Source organism: Botrytis sinoallii (assembly GCF_014898435.1).
Source record: "Botrytis sinoallii strain Bc 23 chromosome Unknown BSIN_010, whole genome shotgun sequence".
Classification (NCBI taxonomy): Eukaryota; Fungi; Ascomycota; class Leotiomycetes; order Helotiales; family Sclerotiniaceae; genus Botrytis; species Botrytis sinoallii.
Window position 1 is genome coordinate 1,035,962 of NW_024066037.1, and position 15,971 is coordinate 1,051,932.

Here is a 15,971-nt window from a genome sequence, read left to right on the forward strand (position 1 = left end):
ATGAAATTCAACCATCTAGCAAGTTTCAGCTTCGGTCTGTCGTGGAGCTTGATGCTGTTGTTGGGGGGGAGTGTGTATGCGGATGAGATGGGGAGTGGAAATGTGGATGCGAATATGGATGTGGATGGGAATGGGAATCTGGAAGGAGAGTTTGCGAGGGAGTTTAGGGGGGTGTGGGGGAGGGCGTTGAGTAATTTGCAGGTATGTGGGTTTTGATTTTGATTTTGGGTTTGATTTTGATCTTGATTTTAATCCTGGGAGGAGAGGAATACATTGAAGGGAGGTAGGTAGGTATGAGAAGGAGAAAAGAAGGAAAAAAGTGATAAGGTTATAAGAAAATCAAAAACACAAGATTTTATCGGAGCATCGAAAATTCATATCTGCAAGCGCATGAATTGGATTTTCTTGGGAAATTGATACGTATTTGGGAAAATTTATATACGTATATATATAATTACTTACGGATGGTAACTGACATTTTTTTCTTGGGGGTTAGATTTTCACGGGTTCTATGGGTGGTGTGTCGGCGGATCCGGTATGTGATTTTTGGGTTTGAGGGGCGTGTGGATCTCTCTCTTTTTGTTTTTCTTTCATTTGTTAGGGTGGGTTTTGGGGAAGCGGGAGAGGGGGTTGTGGTTGTGGTTGTGGTTGTTGTAGAAATTTTCTTGTAGAAAATTGGGATGGAATTAGGAAATGGATGTTGAAATGGGCGAAGTTGCGCGAGAGAGAAGTATTTACTGATTTGAATCTGGGGTAGATAACTAATTCCGGGGATCATGCGAGACCGTATATGGTCGCGGGGGATACTTTTGTGAGTTTTGATTTCTGATTTCTTTTCAAGGGGGGAGATATCTATTTTGCTGATATGGTTGTTGTGATGTTTGTTAATCTTTTGGTCTTCTCTTTTTGCTTCCTCGTTTATTTCTCTTCTCCTATTAGATCTAATCCCTTCTCTCAATTATCCATCCACCTCCCCAAAGAGAAGAAAAAAGACTAATACCCCTCCCTCCCCCTCTAGCCAGCATTCGCAGACGCCTATTCTCGCTCCTGCGCCAACCAAAACAACAAATGCGCCGACGCAGCTAACAATCCTGCAAAAGCCGCTGCGGATTTAAGTGTGGAGGGTTGTCAAACTCAGGAGTGTATGTTTATCCCTTCTAATTCTTCTTCTTCTTCTTCTTCCTCTTCTTCTTCAAAACATACATCATCGCATTTGGTGAAGAGACAAGCGGGTTCTTCTCATGGGATTTGGGTGGGTAGATTGTTTGGGGTTTTGAGGGGAGTGGTGTTATTTTTTCTGGGGAGTTTTGCGTTTGTGACTTTGTTTTTTGGGGGGTTTTTGGTGGGGGTTTGTTAGGGTTTAGGAGGGAGGATCGGGGGGAGAGGGGTTTGATATTGGGTTTGTGGATTGGGAGTGCTGGTAATGAGTGGATTGGATTGGGTTGTGAAGTTTACATGAGATAGATTTATTGAAAGATAGACGAAGGGCTGGTCCCAAATCGTCTATGATAATGTTTATATAGGTACTAGAAGCGATATTGAGGAGATGAGAAAAGGGGGAACGAACACACAAAGTAGAGAGGGAGAAAGGGATCAGGAGGAAGAGAAGGCAAATGCTGTTGCAACCCAGTTCTACGGTTGATTGTATGAAGAGGATATGAAATATGGGATATGCATGAATGAATGAAAGAAAGAAAGCTAATTTCTTCCACAACCTCAGCATCGTGTTTAGCGGCGGGAGCAACAGCTACGCAGACGAACTTTCAGGTGCTCACGAGTTCGAATGCGGAGTTTGATTTTGTTTGTGATTCTTAGGGGTGAGGGGTGATGGGTGATGGGGGTTATTTGGTCTGGTGGTGGTGGTGGTGGATGATGAGGGATTTGAGGAATGGGAGATGATGAGAATGGGCGACAGAGGGACATGTGGATCGGAGAACTTGGAAGGGAAGTGAAGAAAGAATCAGGAGACGACATCTGGATATATTCAAAAAGACCGAGAGGCGAGAGGGAGGGAAGAAACCCCAAAACGATTCCAAAGAAGAAGAAGAATTGGAAATAACACACACTCGATGGAGTGATTATGATATAATGTTAAAGAATAGGAGGACATGGATGCGTTGGATATCAGATTGCCATCTATATTTATATCGTCAAATAAAGTTAAGATGTGGAGTTGGGAGTTGGGAGTTGGGAGTTGGGAGTTGGGATATTATTATTTATTATAATCCTACAATTTGGTGAATCTATCTATCTATCTATCTATTTCGTTTCATTTAAAGCAATTAGATCTTCACAGCGTACCTATACTCCAAATATCAACCCAGTAAAGTACTTATTTCCATATGATATCGAAATCAAGACTTTTCCAAAAGAAAAAAAAATCTCAATCGTGAAATTTATAGATCATAGGTGTCATTTTGTCTTCTTTTATTTCATTTCATTTTATAGATAGATATTCTCGCTTTTTTTTCAATATCTCGATTTCCTTCCTTCCTTCCTCTCTCCCTGAATTATTCAATATATTCCATCTCCTGCACAATCTATCCTAATAGATACCTACCTACCTACCTAGTCTAGTATCCAATACTATTTATTAACAATAAACCCAACCGATATAAACCCAAGAAAACCTACTTCTAGGTAAGTAAGTGAGTATACAATGAATGCGTTTTCATTCGATAAATATAAGGTTATAGAGATTTGTTGCATATCGTCGCTTTTTATTTCCAGGAGATGGATGACTCGTGGATTGGAATTGGGAGAGGAGGGGGTGGTGCGCGGTTTATTGCTGCTGGCTCGGTGGGTGAGTTGTGGGAATTAGGTACTTTAAGTTAAAGTGCAGATGCAGATGTAGAGTAAAGATTGGGAAATGAGAAATGAGAAAAACCTTGATAGATGAGTTTGTGAATGGAGTATCTGGGTGATAGGTATGTATTTGGTGGTTTGTGAGCTGGAGAAAAGACGGAGGTTAAAATTATAGTAATTACTTTGTTGCATCATCATCATCATCACCATTTTGATTTCATGGTTTGAGATAATGTGGTTTGGATTGATAGCTGGTAAATAAATATCTAGGTTGGGGTTTTTATTGGATCAGAATATAGGATGTATTTGCTTCATGATGATGAAAGTATATAAAAGTTTGTATTATTGTTATTAGTGCTAGTTTGCGGCTCTCTTTAAGGGTCGCGAGGGTAGTAAAGTATTCTCGTATTGAAAGGAGTAGGTTTCATTCATTGAAATAGTAAATATGGTTGGTTCCTGGATTGAAGTTGAAAGAAAGCCCTTTGTATGTAAGATTACTATGTAGGTACTAATTGGCGATGAGTACAAAATACAAAGTCCCTGAGTAGACGATCAAGTACATCATAGGATTCATAGCCCAGGCGTGTGCAATGGATAAATTTGAGATGCATGATTGTATTAACGATATCCTGCATACCTACCTAATGCTCGTATGAAATTTAACCAAGATTTCCAATCGAATACACAGAAACAGATAATCATCCGTCTCCTAGCAAACAATAGCTAACCTTCTACTAGTAAACCCTTCACAAATCAATCAATCGCGTGTTTCCATTACACGATCAACACATGTAATTCATCTGCACTTTTTCAAGCCACCTACGAAATATGCACTTTCTTCATCTCTCCCAAAGCCAGAAATCGATACATTTAAGCGAAGGATGTAAAATATCTCCGTAGGCTACCATCCTCTAGCCTCTAGCTTTTCCATTCTTTCTAGCCATCACTATTTTAGTACCCAAACTATCTCGTGGTCTCCGAGCCTCAACTTGACTAAGTTATTGCTCGTTTACCTGGTACGTATTGAGGAATTACCTAGGTAAGCAAAGCGGGTTCCTGTCGGACCTTTATCTTAAAATACTATACCTAGCGCTCGGATAAAATTTCCCGTGCCGAGTGTGAATGCTGCTTTTGCGAATGTGATTTAGGTGTAGCATGGCCATTTTAAGTTTTTATTATACTCGTACCGAAAATCTCAAAACGGATAAAACGGATGGAAGATATGGAGTATAATTAATTTTGCGAAATTAACTACAAAGTACCCAAAACAAATGATGAAGGAACATTTGATGGGACGGCTAGGTCCCTAGCATCATCACCGGGTCTGGAGGTTAGTTTTCTCGGGGATGAAGGAATGATTGGATGAGAGAGGAGACACGACGGATAAAGACACGAAAATGTCAGGTACCACCGTCCGCGGACGATTTTGTGACAGGGCTTGTATGCGGATGTGCGGCGCGGCGAGGTACAGGTACGGATGATTGGGAGAAACCTGGATGGAGATGCAATATTGAATATTGATGGGGCCTGCGAAAGGTCGGAATCGTGAATGTGCTCGTGGAAATATATCACACGACGGGGCTGCCTAAACTACGCTGTTTTCGAGATGGAGTGCTGAATGTTGTGATGAGGTTACCTGGCTAGATGGGAGGAGGATGAATACTTGGTGGATTGATTGATTGATTGATTGATACATAAGCAAAAGGGAGAATTTTATTTTATTCTGCTCTGTAATTTGAGAATCTTAAGTTTCCAAGGTTGATATCACTTTTACTTTTACTTGTAAACTGTCTAGCTTCTTGAAAAAGAAAGATCCATAATCAAACCACCACTCAACTCTCACGAAACATACGCAAAGATATCAAAATGAAGTTCTCATACACTTCCATCCTCTTCGCTCTCGCAGCTCCTGCACTGGTCTCCGCAGACAAGACCAGCGTCGATGTGTATGTCTCCCTCCATAGCCTCTCGCAATCCTCCCCTCCCTCCCCCAAATTCCCAAATCCCCAAACTAACACTCCCCCCCAGCGCATCCGTGATTTCCGAATTCTTCACCGCCACCCCCACACTCCCCGGCGGCGCTCTCTCCACCCTCGCCACGGCCCTCGCCTCTGTCGAGAACTCCTGGACTACCCAAGCCGCCTTCACATCCTTCATCGAAGCCGTGCATTCCGCAGCCCCATCCTCGGTCGCCAGCTCGATCAGCAAAAGCGGTTTTTACTACAATGAGATCGTCACTGCCGATTGGTTTACCAAGAAGGCTCCAAATGATGTGAAGAAGGCTGTCAGCACTTATATGAGCAATGTTGACAAGGTTGAGTCGAGTGTTTGGAGTAAGGTAGCAACTGAGACGAGTAAAGCTGCGGCGGCCGCGGCGACAGGTGTTCCTGCGGTTGGGGTTATGGGAGTTGCAGTTGCGGCTGGATTGGGAGTTGTGGGAATGATGTAGACTGATTCTTTGATGGTGTGAGATGAGAGGAAGGGAAGATATGATGCGATACGCTTTATGAGATTATGATGCATGGGATGGATGTAATTTGGAGGGAGATATTCTGCTGGATGTTATGAGAATTCATTGAGATACCCTCTTGGGCTACCTTTACAAATATACAATGCACTACTATGCCTTGATATATATCCAGTTCATGTTGTGTCTGTTGATTGAAGGCAATGCTTTGGAACGACAGGAAGATAACACCGCTCCTAAATCTTTTCATGACGATGACAAAGACAATCGTAAAAAAATATTCACCATTCAAAAGCACCATGAAACGATAAATGTATGTGACAAGTTCATTAAACTTTAAGTTATATCTCAACTAAGTGTGTATATTATGCCCATTCCACTCTCGAATACACAAGAAAAAATGAGTGCTTCTCCTCCCAGACCCTCCACCGAATACCCGTTCGTCGATAGCGAACATTTAAAAATCAAAAGTCTATATTGCGCACTCTGTATCGTTTCCATCGTGTAAAATCCTTACTCAGTCATCCCACCAAAGGGGTAATGTCCAAATACAATAATTCCGTCCAATCTGCACCATTTTATACAAAAAGAATATAAAAACGCCTTATTCGTGCACACAACATCCTCCCACCGTGCATGCATTTACACCATCCCATTTGCTCTACACCCTTTGCGACAACCTCTAACCAAAAATGAAATGCAAGATAGCTCTAAGGCTTGCTAAGTTGCTCTTTTCTGAAGAATGTGAAAAATCCACCACAAATGACAAGTTGTAAAATCAACCCGATCCAAAACCATGCGTTTCCAAGACCCGCTGCCCCGTCACTGAAATCGGGGAAGACAGGTCCAGGTCCAATGTTGTTGGGTGCACATGCTCTGGCTACCATGGTAGCTATGGAACCCAAGACTTGAGCCGCAATGAGAGTGAAAGCAATGTGAACACGAGTAAGAGTTTGGAGCAACAGCATACCGAATCCTACACCCTGAAGTGCATCGAGCATACCAAGCCAAAGCCACAATGATCGGGAGAAAATAGCGCTGGCAAGTCCGCTGCCGACCCATGGTACGTATTGTCCAATGGGGGTGCATGACCAGAGCATTTGACACCATCTAGGAGCTCCGAGACCAATGGCGAAAATGGGGAGAACCCAACTGTGATCTTTACTCAAGATGGCGAAGAACCAGAGGAAGGCTGACCACAAGAATCCAAAGAAGAAGATGATGAGAAGGATGATGGCCCATGTAGGAGCATGGCTGGAGGAGAAGAGATAAAGCCAGTTGCGACCATAGAGCGTCGAGAGGAAGAAATTCTGAATTAGGACAGTGACGAAAAACCACATGACAATCTTACGTCTGAAGAGCGAGGCGTAGAACGATGGTACTTTTCCAGGCGCTTGTCGATAATATTCTGGCAATCCGAGGAAAGTGACGAGACCAACCGCCCACATGAGGAACGCGATAGGAAGAACGACTGCAGACATTTTGGGATTGGCAGTTGTGAAGGAAGCTCCGAGACCATCAGCTTGTCGTCTGTTGAGATAAGATCCCCAGAACCAGAGAATGACGACATAAGCCTGTTGTGTTCCTTGAATGATACAGGCACGGAAAACCCAGGCTTTGACGGGAGATCCTCCTTCGTCTCCAAAATTCAAAGCGAAGAATATACTACCCGATGAAGCGGCAACAGCGTACAAACCAGTAGCCACGTTCTGGACCCAACCCTTGCCATCAGCGCTGGCAACGAAAGGAGCCATGCCGAGGAGGAAAAAGGCCAATCCGTAAAAGATGAATGGAATACTGAGGACGTAGATTGACTTGAAGAAGGAGAAGACTTCCCACCACATGATCGAGGTAACAAGATAGATAGTTGCTGTGATGTAAAGTTTCTCTGCAGTTTGACCCACAGTACCAGTAAGAAGAGTGATTTGATAAGAATTGGCTGCAATGATTTGACCGAAGGCGAGCAAGAATGAATAGACCGGCCAATCGAAGAAGCGGTATTGCATGACCAGACGGAGACCAGTGGGTGGTTTGTAATCTTTGCCAAGTAAGAATTGATCATTGGGAGCCGATCCGCCAGTGAGTGCCATGTTATCTTGACTAGAGTTTTGCCTGGAGTGGGTAATGGTATCGTTGGTAAAGCTATCCCGACTGTTGGATCGTCTACGGCTGTCGTGAGATCTTCGTCCGCTTCCAAGGGCAGAGAATGCAGGTGCAACTGAGCTTTTTCCTAATCGTGCATCACGGAATCTGTCGAACCATTTCTTTTCAGATTTCATCAAGTATTCCTCAATACACAATAGTCCTTCACTATTCTTTCCATCCAGACTATCAAGATTCTTGGCAAATTGCTGATAGTATTCTCCTTGAGTATCAGTGAAGAATGGATCGACCTTTTGAAGTTTGAAATCTGTCTTGTCTCCGATGACCGAACTCAAACTAAGCATGGAAGCTCTGTTATTTTCACCACCGGCTCCAAATATCGATGGAGGAGGAAGCAAAGACTCGTGTGCTCCGGGTGTTCCTGGCGACTCCAAACCAGGGGAAGCAGGTATCGAGTGAGTGGAATAGATATTTGAGCCATCCTTGAGACGTGGCAACGACAATTCGGAGTCATTGATATGCAGACTACCAGTATTAGCACTTGGACTTCTCAGTGGAGAATCCGAGTATCCTGGTTGTGGTGCGAGGAATGCGCCTCCAGCAGGACTGGCAGATCGTCCTCTGTATTGCTCTTGTTGTCTTCGGGCTTCTAATTCTTCAGGGGTGAGTACGTATTCATCGTATATGTCGTCACGAACTCGGGCATCTTCATCATCGCTGTCTTCATCCACATCGGTCAGTCCTTCGTCATGTTTAACTTGACCACCCATTCCGATCGATGCATTGCTACCATTGAATCTGTTCTTCATCACGCGATGACCTGGACCAGCTCTGTATCCCAAAGAAAGCTTTCGGTTAAGTCCACCTCCGGCTGGTGGCTGTTCAACACGGGTTGGGGAGGATGGCCTGGTAGAGCCACCAATGGTACTGGCAACATCAAGTTGTGAGGTACTAGCGAGACTGGTACCGAAACTCGACAATCTCTTAGCGGAAGAATAGAGGATGTTTCCTCCATCTCTTCCTCTAGATCTTGGTCTACCAGAATGTTTGGCCTCTTCCTTGTCGTGAATCTTGATTGCTTTACTTTGCAATGTCTCAAGATCATTGACCCATTGAGCGACTGGGAAACGTTGCTTGGCAGATCGTGCTCTCATTATTTGACGAGTTTCCAATTTGGAGGCCAAGGCTTCCTTGATGGCTTGTTTGAATTGATGAAGCATATGGGTGGTGGTGGTAGATTCAACAGTGAACCACCAACCAGGCATTTGACCAAGACCACCAACACGAGCACCAATACCCAAAGCTCCCTTTCTACCAAACTCTACAGCGACAAGACCGAAAGGTTCATCTCTAGATGGAATCAAGGCGAATTCGGCTCCCGAGAAAATGAATGGTGGAAGAGCAGTGAACTCAGGTTTACTGAAGACACGGCCCTTGTATTTTGTCATCATGACATCGAGTTTGAGAGCGGCAAATTTTCCATAAAGATCAATGACAGGACCAACGCAAATAAGTTGAACATTGGGGTTCTCCTCCAAAACAGCAGGCATAACATCAGCAATCAAATCAATACCCTTTTGCATGGACCATCTACCGACGAAAACCAAGAGCTCAGCTTTAGGATTTTGTTCAAGACCAGCCCATTCCTGTGCTTGTCTTTTGAGTTCGCCTCTTTGACTTTCAAAGTCCTGGTTGACAGTCGTCTCGGCCATTGAATCCTGAGTACCATTCCAGTCTCCAGTATCAGAAGGATCAGGATTAGGAAGATTACCGATCTTGCTCAATCCCCAGAAAATAGGATATCTTGCCCAGGAACGCTTTCCGTATTTCTTACTGACACCGACAGCACCGAAACCCTTTTGATGAATTCGAAGATAAGAACTTCCAGCGTGGAGCAAATTGAACACATCTCCGAATTGGACGTACTTGATGGCGACTTCTTCTGGAATATTGTAGACTTGACAGACTTCGCTTCTCTCCTTCTGGTTACGCATAGGCCATAAACCTTGGAACTCGGCGTTGTGGAGGGACAAACAACATGGAATTGTTTCTGGAAGAAGATGTACTGGTGCGACGGCTCCGTGGTAATCGTTGATGTGATACAAATCGACGGGGAAACGCTTGATAGTAAGAGCGATACATTGATTCCAAGCACTGTAGTAAACGGCCGAGTCCAAATCATCCATACGAGGTGGGTATGGCTCAGATTTAGATTGTGCTCTGAAAACTGGTGCATCGAGAAGAACGTAAGTGATGTTTCGTAGAGTATGGTACTGAACCTGAACAGTGTAGGAATTTCCAAGAATTGTGACATCCATAGGCTCAGCTTGCTGATCAATAGGATAATCGATACCGCCAACACAAGGAACGACCCAAATGAGATCTTGATGACCCAAATTCTTTCCCATCAACTGTGCCATGACACCAAGACCTCCAATCTTGATCTTGATAGCCCAATCCTCGATATCGTATTCCATAGTAGCAATAAGTACAGTTCGTCGCCCGGTAGCTGCAACATCAGCTTGAAGTCCAAGTTGTGTGGCGTTTTCGTGGAACATTGAGTGTAATCCTCCCATGACTGTCATTTCTTTCTCAGATTCGTCCTCTTTCTTTTCTCTCTTCAGCTTTCTGCGCAAGGCTAATGGGATATAGTTCTTTGCCTCCTTGACACCGACACTGTTGAGTTTGACAGCGTAGAAAGATTTCATGAACAGCCAGATACTGAGACCACCACTGAGAACAGGAACAATCCAGAAAAGGACAACCATCAACATTTGGTAAGAGCGATTTCCGTAAGGGATTTGATAGTATCTGTAATTACCGTCGTCGATTGCAATTTTGTACCCGAGATATGGTGATGGTGGCACACGTGTAATGTTGATGAGCGCCGTGGACAGCGATGAGGGTGGCATACGGTCAAGAATATTATCACCGTCGATATCTCCCATAACGATAGTTTCATCAGGTTGTCCATCAGGATTCATACCCCAAACATTCACTTGCATGACTAGATATTGTTAGAATGCCTCAGTATATCGAATGAAAATACAACTTACCAGCTGGCCATTCAGTCATAAACTTGTATTCCCAGAGACTGTCTTTCTTGTTCAAAGAGAAACCATTTTCGATACCAGTATCATAACCAAACTGGTTGAATGGACCATTAGCGAACAAGTGCGGAAGACGACGGGACCAGGTGTTAGTTTCTAGATCGGCATGTTGAACCACATCACTGCTACCAGTAAGTTTGCTCCAATATTGCATGATGACGTGATCTCCGTCCCATTTTTGTTTGCTTGTACCAGTCCAAGCCTGTGGTTCAAGTGTGGTATTTCCACCAACATATGGCATCCATTTAGACCATGAACTTCCCCAATTCAAAGAATATTTGAACTGATCCGCTCCAGCAGCTTTGTGGCTGACATATAATGTGCCGTTGTCATACTTGTGAAGTAATTCTCTTGTGAAGTTTGCGGAACCGGGGAAAGTAATAGGATTATCAACTTGTCCAATACGGAACAAAAATGTATCTGTGGCTCCAGTTGAGGAATTTCCAGAGTTGCTGGAGACATTGGTGAGGGTAATCGAGTGGACACCGTTGGATACATTATTAAGCTTTCCTTTAAAAGTCCACATAGTTGGAATTGATCCGACGAATTCGGTGACATTGACCGGACTTTCAAGCAAAGTACAAGAGTATTCGCCGGTAGCACTGGCTAATGTTGCAACCTGCCCGTCCTCTGTTGCTGAGGTGATTGTCATTTTCGAAATGACATCAGAGCACTTCATTTCGGCACTGAAACCAAATTCAATTTCGATGGTTTCCTGTTCTCCGGGGGCAACTGTTGAAGCAAGTCGTGCATCGTGTCCTGGTGAAAATGAGGTAATCATAGGCGAAGGCCCAACCCAATTCTTTTTTGGCACATATGCTTTATACTCGTATGGAACAAGAGTGAGGCTATCAAGACAGCCATTGAAGCCAGTTTGATTTGCGATCCCTAGCTTGAAAGGTCCTGCTTTCAGTGTAACCTCCTCATACGGATAGAACAGGTTCTTGACAGTGACGCCATCAACGAAAGGAGCAACGAGCGCAGTTTCGTTGTCACTGCAATCAAACGAATATGTAATTGTGTCATAATTGTTGTGATAAACCATCCAAATAGACTGATTTGCTTGACCACCAGCTTTAGATAAATCCTGAATACCATCATATTGACTTCGCATGGTACTCCACATTCCGGTTTCGGTGGCTGTACCGTTACTACCTGGCAAGAGGATTTCAACTGTCTGGTTGGAAAGCTGTTGTAGAAACCACCCATCTTTCAAAACCGGGTAGTTGTCTCGCATCTGGTACATTGCCTTGATGATATTTCGAACCGGATGAGATGGATCTCTGTGATCGCGGCTGTTCCACTCATCATTACAACCTTTAGTGCAAGAGTCTCCGGGAAATTGATAGAAGGTACCACTACCAAGGGTGTAGCATCCGTGAGTTTGCCATGCTTGAGAAGGAGACATAGCTTGTCGACCGAAGAGATAATTGTCGGCTGTGTTGTCTAAGACATAAAATGCTTGCTCTTCACCCCACAAGAGCAAAGGGATACCAGGCATGTGTATAGTCGTAATGAAGAGTCCTAGAAGTTGTTTTTGTGTGCCATTCTTGATAGCTGGCCATCTGAAAACATCCTGATTGCTGACTCCGTACATATGTCTTGGATCGAAAACTCCAGTATTGGGGTTGATAAGATCATTCGTTACAAGCATTTCGTTCCACGCTTCTACCCAGTTAGTTGGTGTATCATAACCACTTGCCAAGTTTCCGTCCATTCCCAGGAATCTGGTCAGCGTGCGATAAATACTATAATGGAAAGCAGCGGAGTCGAGCGCGTTTTGGTCAGGATCACGGATGAAATATGCCAAACTAGAATTGGAGGTCATTTGAACCGCGTTTGCCATGCTGGACGGTAACATGTCAGGTTGACGTCCACGCCCGAGATAAATACTTCCAAAAGTATTTCCTCCGGTAATTTCACCAGTAACCATGAAATTTGTCTTATTCACATGTCTTGCACATTCTCTCATTGCGTGACTGAAACTTCCCAATGCATCGACCGTAATTTGTGTCGCTTTATCCACACGCAGTCCATCAATGTCTAATTGTTGGATGATCATACAAGTAAAGATTTCGATTTTAGTTCTCACGGATGGAACCCATTCTCTCAAACGATCCTGGACAGAGGCAAACTTAGACAACTGACGTTGCCAATCGGGGAAGACACCAAAAGCTTCGGTATCACCGTATTGATCGAACTCGGAATCATAACACCCATTCATGAGGTCGGTGACATCTTCCTTGACGGTATATCCAGTGTCAAGCCAAAACCTAGGGTAGTTGCAGGACTCATTGTACTTCGATCCGAAGGAAAAATCCAGATATTGGCGGCCTTCATTACGCCATAGGACTTCGTGCTCGACCAGGGTGAACGGAGTCGAAGAATTTTCATAACCTTTGAAAGCAATCAAGTCTCCCATGGTTCCCATGGTATTATCGAGAATCACATACATTCCCCTGTCATGGATGGCAGTGGTGGTTTTCCTCCACAAATCGATATCTCCAAAATGTTGGTCGAGAAGACTGAAATCCAGAGGAGAATATTGATCCGCACCCCAAGGCATATTGATCATAGGACTTCCGGCGATATAAATTCCTTTTACTCCCATTCCTTGTATGTAGTCCAGACTATCAATGAGACCCTGTAGATCACCTCCATGTCGTAATTGGGTTTGCATGAAATCAGTTTCGAATTGGGTTCCATTGATATCATCGTTCGTTGGATCTCCATTCACGAATTTATCCAGAAAGAAAGAGTAGAAGGGGAAACGCCAATTTTCGGGAGATAAGTGAAATTCGTGCTACGAAAAGATAGGTTAGCCAATGTGCATCTGGATTTTCAAAAAAAATCCACCACTGAAGTTTTTAAACACTCCAAGAGCCTTGAGTGTTCACGTACATGTTCCCATTTTCCATAGTAATCAAAGGGTGATGTTGCCGTCTGATTTGTATTCAGATTGTAGCCCACAAACTTTTCGTCGTAGCGTAAGGCATCGACTTGTGTATTCAACAAGACGCTGCACAAGGCAACGAGAGTTCGCGCGAACATCGTGACAAACGAAACCGACCAGAAACGATATTTAAGTGACCAAAATCATGAATTTTTCCTCATCAACTATTGCCGGATTGTATGTAAAGTTTCAGGAGTTCAAATTGTTTGGGACCAGCAAGATATTAAGAAGGATTCCTCCAATATTCCCAAGTATTATGTAGCTTGCTCGTATGATATCCACAGATAAGTGATCCCAGATTGAACCAGTTCTTCAACACCAAAAAAATTACAACAAATAGCTTGCGGACAAGAATGAGAAATAACGAGCGTGAAAGTCGACCGCAAATCGCAGATTGACGAAAAAGATGTTTGAAAAAACAAAGTGTAGTATGTCTATGATGAGATACTTGAACGAGAGGTAGGAGGCTGAAGTGTGAATGTGTAAAAGATCACTTAAAGACTAAGGACAACTCGGTGTTGTTGCTTGCCCCTAGAGGTCGATCTTACTATCCTGAGCATATCGGATGCCTAAAGCCTACAACCCAGGTTGAGATGGAATATTTTTAATCGTAAGCCATCCTAAAATGGAACAAGTGGGACTAATAGGGCAGTAAAACTGAATTTTGACACGAGCTGCCATGCTAGTTGAAAGCAACGAAAGTCTTGGGAGCCAGGGGTAATCCATACGGGCGTCATGGACGGCCAGTAACTCAGAGAGTAAAAGTAGTGGGGATCGACTTTGATCCATTACTTAGATATCTTTTTCAAATAAATAATCCCCAAACACGAGTTCCACTGTTGTTTTCCGTGTGTGGTTTTACGACCAATGATAATAACAAAATTGGAGGGATAACGCCTAATGTGGCATTCTAGATACCACCGTATAAGCATTGATTTGAGTTTTCGTCTAACTCGATTAAATTTAGCATCTGCCACGCCGCATAGACTTTACCGAATCACGTAAGGATCTTGAGAGAGAAAAAAACGTGAATGGTCTGGCTCGTCCCTCCAATGGTTAGCCATAGCTAGCTAGCTATCCGTACACTATATTTGCAAGCGATCCGGCTCATTGAATCAACGAAATAGCTTGTTTGCCGGTAGATATAAAAGAGTACAATTGAACACAGGTGTTTGGTGTAACCTAATATCGAAATTGTATACCAGATATGAGAAATTGGCCAGGGTTGAAGAACAGCCACATACCGGGGCTCTGGAAGGCTAATTGGTGAGACATCAAGTTTCCCTGATTAGAAGGCTGAGGACTTCGAGCATGGGTAGCCGTTCCGTGTAGGGATATCGTGTTCAGGGATTGGGAATTGGGCGAGAGGAAGATACGAGATTTCTCACGCTGTTTTCCGAGAGAAATATTCTGATACGTACATAATAAAAAATACTGCACTAGGCTCGTTATGTAATGATTAATAACAAATGGAATGGCTCTCCTCTCCTTTGTATGGTAGAATACTCCGTAGCTGTACGATTCGTGAGATAAAAGTCAAGCCAAATAAGCGAGCAGATGGGTGCGACCGATAATCCACAATAATTGGACACAATGTTGACTGAATACGATCCGTCCCTGTGAAAAGTTTTCGCATTGTAAATAAGCTCCAAATGTAAAAAGTTTGTGCCCCTTAACCATTATTCTCATATTTTCCCATATTTATTACTGACTCATATGCGGTGTAAAGTGTAACAAGACCTCCGTTGGAATTTTGGGTATAAATTCAGATGCCGCATGTGTCAATTTTCATTCCTTTTGGTTCCCATTAATGGGAGATGGGATGAATCTGTTTCTGCATTAACATCTGTGCATGTGGGTTGGTCATCTATCAACAGCGACGGATAAGTTTCAGTAGTAGTCTGGAGATAAGCATGGGATGCGATAAATTGCAGCAGAATGATACGTTCAATTAAGGTGTGGCGGGAGAATATCGATAGGCAGGGTAAAGCGCACCAACCACGATTCAATCTGAATTCCTAAGTCCTGACCGGCTCCCTTGTTTATGAGGCCTGTTTCGGACATTTGATAAGCAAAAGTCGAAGATGTTTAGGGAAAACCGACATTGTGCTCCGTAAAGAAGTTCCAGCAAGGCAAAGTCGATGGAAGAGAAGGAAACGACATGCCGGATCAAGGTTTTAGGATAGCCGAGCCTAGTCATCCACCACAATGCCGCTTTGTAATGCTTTCTACACAAATCAAGAAAATTCTCTAGCTCAAGAATAGTTGATGCCAGGTAAATGAATCAAGGTAATAGAAACCAGTTGAAAAGCTTCGCCGATGAATGAAACTCTAAGAAGATTTGCTCAAGATTACCAAGGCATTAAATTACTTGAGTGCTAGCAAGTATAAAAGCTTATGCAAATTTTATGCTGCAATGCTAAAAGAAATGAAATGTCATGTCTGCAGGACTCCCGTTCTTTTCTCCTTAGCTCACATTGCTTTTTCTTCTTCTTTTTCTTCCTCCTGCAGCTTTCCTTGCTTCGATCTGTCT

General features: G+C 43.4%; 3 protein-coding genes across 3 annotated transcripts; 2 read left to right on the plus strand and 1 right to left on the minus strand.

The window, feature by feature from the left end:
- On the plus strand, positions 1–1,815 carry EAF02_006448 (uncharacterized protein; the record flags this gene model as incomplete). The annotated part of the gene is made up of 5 exons (XM_038902496.1): positions 1–201; positions 497–535; positions 758–811; positions 1,019–1,142; positions 1,721–1,815. 5 exons carry the CDS (start codon positions 1–3, stop codon positions 1,813–1,815), a joined length of 513 nt encoding a protein of 170 aa, XP_038757716.1.
- A 2,856-nt stretch (positions 1,816–4,671) lies between these two features.
- Positions 4,672–5,254, plus strand: EAF02_006449 (uncharacterized protein; the record flags this gene model as incomplete). The annotated part of the gene is made up of 2 exons (XM_038902497.1): positions 4,672–4,751; positions 4,834–5,254. The coding sequence occupies 2 exons, from the start codon at positions 4,672–4,674 to the stop codon at positions 5,252–5,254; spliced, it is 501 nt and encodes a 166-aa protein (XP_038757717.1).
- Positions 5,255–5,982: 728 nt separating this feature from the next.
- EAF02_006450 (uncharacterized protein) lies at positions 5,983–13,536 on the minus strand (the record flags this gene model as incomplete). Its single annotated transcript, XM_038902498.1, has 3 exons — positions 5,983–10,382; positions 10,432–13,288; positions 13,387–13,536. The coding sequence occupies 3 exons, from the start codon at positions 13,534–13,536 to the stop codon at positions 5,983–5,985; spliced, it is 7,407 nt and encodes a 2,468-aa protein (XP_038757718.1).
- Between the last annotated feature and the right edge of the window lie 2,435 nt (positions 13,537–15,971).